At 42.0% G+C, this 11,773-nt stretch overlaps 1 protein-coding gene across 2 annotated transcripts in view; it reads right to left on the bottom strand.

Annotated features, from left to right (window-relative positions):
- Nucleotides 1-6,324: 6,324 nt before the first annotated feature.
- LOC134189075 (uncharacterized) overlaps nucleotides 6,325-11,773 on the bottom strand; it is an 8,045-nt gene continuing 2,596 nt past the window's right edge. Inside the window, exons 1-9 of one of the 2 annotated variants that reach the window (XM_062657306.1) lie at nucleotides 10,693-10,791; nucleotides 9,274-9,531; nucleotides 8,785-9,206; nucleotides 8,411-8,710; nucleotides 7,225-8,351; nucleotides 7,101-7,160; nucleotides 6,961-7,002; nucleotides 6,612-6,887; nucleotides 6,325-6,548 (exon numbers count right to left, since the gene is read on the bottom strand). In XM_062657306.1, the coding sequence (XP_062513290.1) occupies nucleotides 6,535-6,548; nucleotides 6,612-6,887; nucleotides 6,961-7,002; nucleotides 7,101-7,160; nucleotides 7,225-8,351; nucleotides 8,411-8,710; nucleotides 8,785-9,206; nucleotides 9,274-9,417 (2,385 nt within the window). In that variant the 5' untranslated portion in view covers nucleotides 9,418-9,531; nucleotides 10,693-10,791 and the 3' untranslated portion in view covers nucleotides 6,325-6,534. Of the gene's footprint in view, nucleotides 6,549-6,611; nucleotides 6,888-6,960; nucleotides 7,003-7,100; nucleotides 7,161-7,224; nucleotides 8,352-8,410; nucleotides 8,711-8,784; nucleotides 9,207-9,273; nucleotides 9,532-10,692; nucleotides 10,792-11,773 lie in introns of those variants that run through there. The other variant, XM_062657305.1, reaches the window with a different exon arrangement.

The raw sequence follows: 11,773 nt of genomic DNA, 5'->3' as shown, positions 1-11,773 counted from the left end.
TCCGTTATTGAAGCCTTGGACACCAGACCGTTGTAAGAAGAGCGCAATTTGTGCTTTACGGCGTTTTTCTTGATTTTGCTAACGTTGTTTATTATTGTATTTACACTACTCCGTTTATTAATGAAGTGATAAGTATATGAACTCGTTGCGCAACGTTAAAATACGCTAAAATAACTACTGCAGCAAGTGTACGTACTATATCGTATACACTGCGATTAATCTATAAAAGTAGTATGGTCACTCAATATCAGAGTCTGAATCAGATTCCGAATCGTCTTCATCAAAGTCAGAAGGTAGTGCTGTATCGTCCAACTTTGCGGAGGTGGAGTTAGCTTTCTCTGAATCTAGAGTGTTGGACTTTTCCTGGCGTTTGTTTTTACATTTGCAACACCCGCAAACATCCGTGCATCCCAAACCGGAATCAAAACATGAACATGCACATTGGTAGCTTGTAAAAATGGCATATCGACGCCTCACATCGTTCCATAACGTCGTCACGGCAGGGCAATGAGTTTCCTAAACCAGACATTGCCAGCCGCACATGATTCAATTCTTTTGTTGTATTAGGGTGGAAAGTGGCTCGTTTACCTTTCCCTCTAAAACATGACGTAGTATCGCAACCAGAAAACGCACAAGGTCTTAATTAACCTAAGGTGTTTGTAATTGCTCTTAAATCAATAATTTGTCTACGGTTTTGGTACCAGTCGACCACAATAATCTGGCATCAATAGAGAATAAATGTAAATTTCAATGACTGTGACATCAGTGTCTGGCGATGATATCACGAAAGTCTGCGCTTGACCACCTTCCGTCGAACATGCATGTTTGGCATGAACAAACATTCTCGTGTCGGCCTCTTTGTGATCACATGTAAGAGCTGGTTCACGAAACCAGTGCGTTCGAATTCCATCCTCTGACATCATCCGGTTCCACAAAGCTTCGCGGTTCCACAATGACAGCGGTACTTGCACTATGCTGCACTAGTATACCATTAGTACAGTGGGTGGAACTCTTTCCAGACAACGTCTCTTCTAGGATATCATTATTGTCGAAGCAAAAGACTGCAAGTCGACCAAGTTAAGTGTTACTGGGTTGCATGACATAAACTCTCTCTCCTCAAGTAGTTGTTTTGCTACCGCCGTATCGACTTCGTCCAGCTGTGTGCGCGAAATCCTATGCCCGAACCTGTTCATCAGAGAGAGAATTGTCGTGTTTCCCATGAGATGACGAATTGCAGTGGATAAAGAGATATGATATGGCGCTTTGACTCGACCATTGTGTGTCGCATAAACTACACTTAAGCAAAAGACATTACTAATCGATGAATCCGTGCATCAGTCTCCACTCGGGATGAGTGTTCGACGCAAAAATCAAACGCAGTTTCCCCTCCACCTAGAATCCACGTTAGAAAATTGTACAAATCGCTAGGAATTCTAATGTCCTCTTCTGTGACGTCAACGGCCCTGGGTAGCTAAGCCATTTGGTTTTTTAGATTGAGCACAGATGAACGCAAATTCATGGGTGCGTGATACAATTCCGCAGATGGTGTGACAGAGTGTGTAACAGCAAGCGAAGCTGAGGAAACCGAGGATGCTCCAGATTCTAGTTTCCAGATACCGAAGACGACTTTATGAGAGCTTGAAGCACTTCTCCAGTTCTAACGTCTGACGCATATACCACCTCTCCTACGGTCTAATTTTTCGAGCACCAAAATGACAAACGTTCTCCAATGCGCGGTCTCGACAGTCTTTCAGTTTTTCTGTCCAATATGTAGGATTCGAGATTGCTTCTGAAAATACATCTCGCAATATGTTGGTACGAATAACCTGTCGACGCTCTAGTATGCGTGTGTTGCACAATGCTGGTCACTACACTAAATGCCTCGGTGTCGGCTGCCGTAATTTCGTGTTCAGATTCTGATGTGCAAGCATCACCGTCGTCGTCAGCAGGAACTGTCTAACGGGTTATTTTTGTAAAACAGACGTAGCAAGATTTAACCTCATTGGCATAGATATCTCCTTGTAATGCTAATAGCAAACGTTCATCTTTGCGTAGTTGTGCGGCCTTTGTAAGACGATTGGCACCGGTGTCCAATTCACAGGTAACGAGACGACTTTTCGTTCGTTTTTGTTTGCTGGTATTTTATGACAAATAATACAAAACCTGTAGTCGGTAAATGGAAAAGCGCTTCGAACGTGTCTTGTGTCGTCACTGCGAGATTGAGCCGACTAAGGTATTGCCTCTTTCACTGCTGAGGACTCTGCTTGCTTGCGACGGAGAAGACGCAATACATTAGTTTTATTCGTGTAGTCTTGGTAACACCGACGGTGGTAGCCTCCTCTAGGAGAATCGTCTGAAGAACTGCGCTTTCTAGGCAAAAATTCGTACGTGGGATCGCCATCTCCTCTTACACGCGATACTTCGTGTAGTTTTCCCAACTGCAATGCGAAAATTGTATAATGAGATCAGATGATGCATTTTCAACAGTATGACAGAGACAATAATCCCAGTCAAGACAGACCACCTTTGAGCTCGAAGCGAGAGATACCGAACGAGCCACTTCGATATCACTCTCCTCCAGCCGTTCCGAGTCCGTATCCGACATTATGTAACAACCCTTACTGACTGCTTGACGGTGTCGTGTGCAGAGAAGGCAACGCGACAACAACAACGATAAAGTCTAGTAGTACAGTAGTAGAAGTATAATCACAACCGACCCAGATCATGTGTCGGTATGAATGCGCTTTTTATCACTATCATATACTACCGTCGACTGCTGTTGCGAAACCACTACTTCACTACATCATGCAGCATTCTACTTTCATGTCACGCGCATCCACGCAGGTTGAGTTATTTTCGGTCATTTAAACCGCGTGTTGAGTCATTCTTATCCGGTTCATTCATTTACACCCACGTGTTGAGTCATCTTTATATGTTGAGTCAGCTAAGTCCGGGCACATTTCTACTATGTGCGCTGTGGCTAACGCAGCGAAAGAAACCCGTATATGTCCAAAACGTGAAGCTAGCGAGTTGATAATTACATCAGTCGAAAGCTCATAACGAGACGATTTCAGATCAGTCGTTGCGAAGTCGAATTGCATTTACATAACAATAGAATTGCTCTAACAACACTACGAATACGGTCTGCGTACACGAGGCCAAACCTAAAACCGACAACTTTTAGTACGTTAGACCGGAACGTCGCACGCTTCCCAGACTGCCAACATCGAAATTATTTAGTAGTCACACCAGGTCTACCAGCTGGCATCAACAAACCTTGGTATACCGGAGGGGTGTAACGAAGTTCCTAGCGTAGCTTCCTACGAGTTTCCGCACAAGGACTAGCCTCGAATTTCCATACCATAGAGCGCGCGAAGCGCGCGAACTCTAGTCTGGACCAAGTCGATACTAAAATGATTTCGGAAGTATTTATAAAAAGCGATGCTAAATGGTCTCTAACAGCGTAGGATCGTTTTACCTAGATCAACATATCATTTGTAAATGCCATGAGATCTCACAAACAAAGAAGAGACGTCTGCAGTGTTTGCGGCGATATCTTGGTGGACGGCATGAAACGACGACTCTTTGATTCTTCGGCAGACCGCTAGCTAGTCTAACCGCTCGACCAGCGAGACTACCGCTCGACCGGTTGTCAAAGGTGATGGTCTAGCGAAGCTGCTTTGCATGTCCTGTCACCGCAAGCTTGAAAATATCAAAGAACTGAAGCTGAAACTAAAACTAAGATGTGTGTGTGCGGAGTCTGATCATTGCTCTGGCATGCAGAGTCTTGTCATTGTTCTGGCGTGCACTTAGCCGCCCACGAGGATTTCACACGCGCGCAATCAGGTGCTAGTGCACTTAGCATAACCAATTATTGCTAAGCCAATCAGAATTTACAACCCGAGATTCGGGTTGTAGAAGCTGATTGGCTAAGAAGGGCTGTTTCCGAAATCATTTTAGTATCGACTTGGTCCAGACTAGAGTTCGCGCGCTTCGCGCGCTCTCTGGTCTGGAAGCTCGAGGCTACACAAAGACTACAACTTCGTGGCAGAGTTTGGTTCTGGCAACTTACGACTTACGAATGGTTGTAACTATTGCCTGCTTGAGTACGTTTCTTTACTGCATCTATTGTGGTAGTGACAAGTAAGGCATACCTATTAAAGTGCGTTCACGCATTAGAGAGACTGGTGGAATGTGGCCATTTGCCCGACAAAGATGTTGCCCTCCGGGCGGATATTGGTATCAATCGAAAGCTTTTCACTTGCCGGATCTAAGTACACTCACTGTTGGGCTACAGAGACGTAGCTGAAGTTAATAGAGCCAATTTCCTGTATTTTAATGAGTTAGGGGGCGGAGAAAGGCGGGACTAAGGCGGGATTAGGGTTAATTGCATAAAGCTAAGTACGTAATTGTTATAGCTAGCAGGCTGTTAACAGTAACCCGACACAGTAAACTTCCCAGTTGGGGTGTCAGATAGCTAGGAAAGAGTGCGTCTAGGGTCCGTTTCTACTCTTCATCCTTGGAACTTTCAGTTTCAGACGACGACGAATCTTCTGATTCAGGACCAACTTCGAATTCAATGACCATCTGCTCTACAACGTCGTCTAACACACCGTGTATTGTCCTGTAATGCTTCTCCACCTTCTCACCTAGGTGCCTCACGCAGTTTGCCCACTTTTCCACAGTAACGTTTGCTAGACGTTCTCTACACAGACGCTTGATGTTTTCCATCGTAAACCCACCAATCCCTGTGTTGTGCTGTGCAGCATAACTGTAGGTCAAAGTCCTCAAATGGATGTCATCAACGCTCAAGAATGCACTAAATGGCTGGTTAGTTTGGTTCTGATATGGTCAAATTAGTCAAGTTCTCGTGGTTTCCAGACGCTTCTCTGAGCCAGAAGTGAATGAGTGTATGTATCTGGTAGTTAAAGCTGTTCCTAGAAGAGGCAACTGACACATACAACCAGTGAGCGCATAGAAACATCCAGGTCTGTTGTCATGGGTTATAGCAAAAGTGCAATTTTTAGTATATCATTGCATCATGAAGCAAACCGCGTTTCAAGCCAGCGAGGCAGCCAGAGGCAACACGTTCATACGTACACTTTCACGTAACAATATAATTACCTAGTTTGTCATTGACACCAAACGCTCTGAAACATAGATGCTAATTGCCTTCTGTGACAACGACAACATAACATCCGTTTACACAAGCACTACGCCCACAAGCACTACGCCACGCCTTAGGGTGTACCCTACATTCCACCAGTCGCTCTAATTCGTGAACGCACTTTTTTTTAGATCTTTCGCTGTACCCTAGGAAGTTGCTGTGCGGTGTAGGAGGCGTTTTTGTTGCTGTAGCTTCGCCGTCCCGGATGTCCATTCAAGTAGCAATTGACTTGCTATGGAATTCTTAATCCTACGTCAAGTAGTTTACTAATAGTAGAAGAGATTCAAACCCTAAACTGGAGGTAAGACGCTTCACGCTCGAACAGGGTTAGATATTCACGGAGTTGCCCCGGATGACCCTATTAGCTTAGTACAGGGTTGCCTAGAACGTGCATGTAAGATGAGTGGCTGGTTCGAACAAGAGTGAAATAACGCTAACTGAGTGAGTCTCTACGCGCGATGCGTGAAAGTTGATGAGTATAATTAATTAATTAATTAATTAAACCACATAAAATTAGTAAGTTTATAATATGTATTTTCTGTGTATCAAGTGAACAGCGTATCATTGCAGTTGCAAACTCATCAGGCACGTACTGCAGCAAAGTTATCAATCTGTCCGGAGAAATAGACTGTAGAAGTCAACGAGGCTCCATTAACCCTAACTGTGCCCCTAGACCCCAATGCACCCAAACAAGTTTTTCAGAATTCCACGATCCGAAATTATTTGAGCGATGACAAACACCGTCTCTGCTACATTGCTACTGTAATTCCAGACCATCCGCGTACAAAGAGACCAAACCAAGTATTAAATTGTGTTGATGCGGGCCCTAATAATGCAAACGAGGATGTCGTGAGAATCTAATAATTAGATTTATGTGGCCTATAATAGGCTAGATATTAGCTCCTTGAATGTTTTTTGAACCCCTCAGCTCTCTGTATAGCTAGCAGCAAAAGAGAAATTATGTCCCATAGATCAGACCGACAGATAAGACAGCCACAGCCATCTGTCATCGCTCAACAGATTTCTCTTGGAGTGAAAGTTGTAACTACAAGAAAGTCCAAAACATCCATAATCTTTTTACTCTAAAGTCACCCGTATTTTTAAAAAGCTACACTGTATCATCGAAGCAGGGTCTGATTAATAACGTCATTCAATGGTCTAGATCTCTGCATGGTCTCTGTTGCAAGTGATTGACAAATTAATATTGAAAAGCGTCTTTGCTGCTATTCCGCTAGCACAATGTGAATGAATACATACACAATGTCCACTAGGCTACACTATAGATATCTAGTAGTCTAGTAGGAGGTGCAAGTCAGTAGTATTGGATAATGTTTCCCATCCATCCTCAGCTCCTTGTTAATAATCTGCTACTGCCCCAATCCTAATCATGACAACAGACTCTATCAATGCAAGCCATCTATCCATACCTTTTAAAACATTTCACCTTCTTTCTCCCATTGCTGTATCACATCCTCATATATAGGGTGAGGTATCTGTCGGCAAGCCTTCAACAAATCTTCTATTGTCTGCTGTTTGGATACTTTCGCTCTTCTTGCTTCAATCAGAGCGACTAGTCTCCCAGTGAAGTGAGGCTTATTATAAGTTTTTAACGCAATCTGGTCTTCGTTCATTCCCAACTGCAGGCCAATTTCATGCCACTGGCCGCTGCCACAATGAACAACAGCTCTGGTTAGAGATTCATAATCTCTCTCGACATTGCCTAAACACAATGTAATTGAGACTGCTTGTCAAAATGTTAATGAATTACTTAGCTGTAAATATGACTCAATTACCTGTAAATAATGCAGATTCACTTGCACGTTGCTTTCCACCATCTACAATACAGCAACACATTATTATATACACAGACATGTAAATACATTAGAGAAAAATGTGCATACAATTTGGAATAAATATATTCTAATTTGTTTACCTGTTGATGCATTCTGACGCTCAGCTGTTGAAGCCATTGGTACACTCGAAAGATCAGATTCTGTGGTAAACAAGTCAAAAAGTATAAAATATTAAACAAAAAATTGTGTCATCCTCAAACTCACCTCTTGGAGAAAACCAGATGTCTATCGACTTCTTCTCTTCAGCTGTGAGACAAGCTGTTGAATTATCGGTATACAGCAAACGTTTATCTTTAGGGTAATCATTTAAAGACACGAGTCGATCACTGTTGACGGGCAGGAAACTATTTTGACCTGATTTCAGATGTCGGAAACAGACTGAGTACTCGAAACCCAATAATCCTTGCTGCTTCACTTCGTCCAATGACTTGACGATAAATTGACGGGCTTCGACACAACTCTTCCTTACGTCTTCATATGACAATGAGTCTTCTGGTATCAGCCCCACAAGAACATAATCATAGGTATAGAATAGTTTAATGTCACAGGCATTTTCTGTGTGTAAAATAGCATAGTTACGATATAACGAAGGCTTGTACGGATACTGACAAACACATCGATTCAAGAGACGAAAGAACAATGCCTCTATGAACATGCCAACGCTGTCTGGCCTCAACACAAGAGGAGCAGGACTTGGAATATCATTACTACTGCTTTTCACCTCAATTTTAGCTTCATAATGTTCCCGCAGGGCACTGGGGACAAAGTACTCAATATCCTGCTCAGACTTTTGATGTTTTGACACAATATCGAGCAGTTGTGCCGCTTCTAGCATTTTGCTGCGATCTTCATCTTTCAGATCGCGGAAGAAATAATTGGCAAGCTTTTGCGACATGATGCCTTTCTTGGTAAGCATATCGAAGTCCTTTCGAAGATTAGCAGGCAAACCCGTGGAATGCAAAGGACAGAGGCGAGAGAGAGACGTGAACACCCACTGAGCATCAATGAATACATAATGTCGAAGGATTGAAGACGATGAAAAGTAGACCACAATAGAAAAGTTATGCAAATGAGAGAGAGCATCAGACACTTCATTGGATGACTTCATTGAACATTGCTCTACACCTACTTCTACCAACTTTTCAAACGGAATGATCTTGTCATGTGACTTGTCTCTTATTTCATACACCTTATCTTCGATCAGTAGCCAGGTGATTGGAATTAGTTCTTGTGTACAGTGTTCTTCTATCTTAGATAGTACTAAGTTTCGTAATGAAACTAATTCAGGGTCCTCTTCAAGGTTCTCTTCAGAGTCCCATCTAAACGCGTACCTTTCAAAACAACGTAATTTACAAAATAAATTGTTTTTCTGTACCAATGCTAAAGATACCTATCATTTTGACGTAATGGTGGATGTGACTTTGTATTGTCAATACAGAAACACAACTCTGACTTAAACAATGGTGATTGGCTTTCAGGTGGTCGACGGTAAACATGACCTGTGTATGGCTTGTCACGTAACATTCTGTTGAGAACTGCATCTTGTTTTCTCATCACTTCTTCCTCTTTACCAACAATTTTATCAGCATGAGTGGCTGCAAAAATAGCAGGTGGAGACACACAATCAAATACTGATCCAATGCCTTGAGCACTACTCTTTACTACAGCATTTCCAGTGGACTCTGTGTTGCTAAAAATAGAAATTTTTTTTATTGCGTCACAAATTCCTCAAACTCAAATAGGACGTCCTTGCTTTCTTTGTACCTGACATTTGTAAGTTTCTCTTCAGTTTCACTCCTACTCTCATCTGCTAATTGACGATGTTTGGACACAGAACTGACACTGATGGCGGACAAATGATGATTGATCCAGTCCTTGTTGTATTTCATGTGATGAAGCTTCACTTCTAAGTGGCGATAATCGCCTTCAACATCGAGTCTCACCGATGACTGAGCTTCAGCTTCCAGTGGTATTGACACATCATATACCATGAGATAGACAGAATTGGAAGCCACAAATGGAGCAAAGCTTGAAAACAAGTTTTCTTGTCCACCGTGGTCACACACATGAATTATTACTCTGGGTAGAGCTAAATGTATGTTGCTGTATTTTTGCATCATGTTTATGACCTGCCTGCTCAGTGTTGCGTACTCATATTGCTGCAGTTTCCTTCCTGCACAATTTGACTACGATAAAACACCAATAATTGCTGAAAGGAAAGCAAGTCATTCAGAAATAAACGTTTTGCCTCACCTTACTTCCTGTATCTTCCATGGCATTTGCAACCATTTGTTGAATCTGACCTTCCTTGATTGGAATCCATGCCTTGCTGTCATCATCTTGGTGCAACACCTCTATTTCTATTGCTTCTGTGCTTGTATGCTTAGGATTGAACATCTCCCGTTTCAAAGATCTCTTCAGATTTGACTTTCCACTTCCATCTTTTCCAACCAGCTTCACCACTCCTCTCTTCACAGGCACCAACTGCAACCGATCTTCAGAGCTCAGAAACTATATTATATGTTTTATCAATACAAGATCGTCAATATCACCGTTAAGTTCAAACGTATTATAGATAGCCTGAGAAATTTCAGAAATAAAATAACACACACACACACACACACACACACACACACACACACAAACACACACACACACACACACACACACACACACACACACACACACATAAACACACACACACACACACACACACACACACACACACACACACACACACACACACACACACACACACACACACACACACACACAACCACACAATAGCTTTATGTGTATAGATTGTCATATAAACTAAATCATTACGACTGCACCTGACATTCTGTCATAATACTAATGTCTGATGCAAAAAAATCATCAAATGTTCAGTCACAAAAGTCATCACGTAATTATCACAGTTTACATACACACAAACGTGTACTTAAGCCAGTTCTAAGCGTGCCCTGAGAACTGCCCCAACTTAGGGGCGTGTCCAGTTGTTTGGATGCCAAGGGCAGCTGTGAGTGCACAGTCTCAAAATATTAAAGACAAATTTTTAGTTCCACATCTTAGTAACTGTGTAATGAAGTGTCGTCAACACAGTTATGACACACAAGACAGATTTTTGGAGAAAACCTTAACAACAAACTTTAGGTGAACATTCAGAGAATTCAGTTTTGTCAAGTTCTAGACCTTCTGCCATCCATACGACTTTAGACTTGCTTGTTATTATTTGTCACAACACAAGTTGGTGGCTCACATTGCAACAACATATTCCATGACAACGATGCAAACATATCTGATGAGGCAGATAAATATTACTTGCCTTGATTTACAAAATTCACTGTATAATTATGGTAAGCTGGTCAGCAGGTTTCAACGTCATTTCAGTGACACTCGTAAATGGATTTCTACGGTTTTTCGTGCCTTAAATTCAATATGAAAAATTAGGTACCAGTATAGGACTGAATGTGAGAAGGAGAATGGGCAAGAACACATCTTAACTTAATTAAGCTTGTCACAACCGGGAACCACATAAATCAAGAGACCAAATACACCCCTGCACACATGTTGCAAACAATACAGACAAACACTACTCTCAATACACATTACTTTAATTCATTCAATAGATGCATTGTTTACTATTACACACACATACAGTCATGTACTCACCGCCTGATGTTCATCCAGTCAATGATGGAATAAATGAGAGCAAGAGAAACATGAGAAACAGTGTGAGACAACACAACACCAACACTCAACTGTCACACACTCACCAAGTCCTGTGATATAAGAGAAAAGACACTAGTTAGTTAAACAGTCACTCTCATGTCACACTACACTAACACACAAGACACATCACCAATTCCTCTACTATCCTCATGCACTTATCACATTTCACAATAATTACTTGTTGTAATAAATTGTATTAAGATAAACAAAACACATTGATATCTATTACTTAAACATGCCAACTTCTCCACACCCTTAATTAACAATCACATTTCTTACAAGCCACATTTGTAATGCAGCAACCACCACATTCAATTAGTCAATACATCAACAGTTGTTCCGAAACACTGAATTCAAAACAACAAAACAGTAAAAAGATATGCAACACGTGTACAAGAATGCACACATACGCATGTGCACGCACACAAAAACACACACACACACACACACACACACACACAAACACACAACCACACACACGCATGTACACACACACACACACATGCACTCACGCATGAACGCACACAAACACACACACACACACACACACACACACACACACACACACACACACACACACACACACACACACACACACACACACACAAGAGATGTACATGGGCCAGTACTCAGTGTACCCAGCGACTGCCCCAAATGATGGCCATGTCCAGTTGTTGAGATGCCTACGGCAGCTGTGAGTGCACAGTCTCAGAAAACTAAAACTAATTTCCAGTTCCACATCTCAGTAACTCTACTGAAGTGTCATCCAAACTGTCAAGACACACAAGACAGAATTTTGGAGAAAAACAAACTTTAGGTGAACATTCAGAGAACTCAGGTTTGCCATGATTTAGACCTTCTTCCATCCACACCACTTTAGACTTGGTCGTCACTAAGGGCATTTCTTGTGACAACACGGGTTGATACATCCCATAGCAACAACATATTCGATGACAACGATGCAAACATATCTGATGAGGCAGATGAATATTGATTGCCTTGATTTGAAAAATTCACTGTA

The sequence above is a fragment of the Corticium candelabrum genome, chromosome 13 (assembly GCF_963422355.1).
Source record: "Corticium candelabrum chromosome 13, ooCorCand1.1, whole genome shotgun sequence".
NCBI classification, from domain to species: domain Eukaryota; kingdom Metazoa; phylum Porifera; class Homoscleromorpha; order Homosclerophorida; family Plakinidae; genus Corticium; species Corticium candelabrum.
This window is presented reverse-complemented; position numbering and strand designations above follow the sequence as displayed.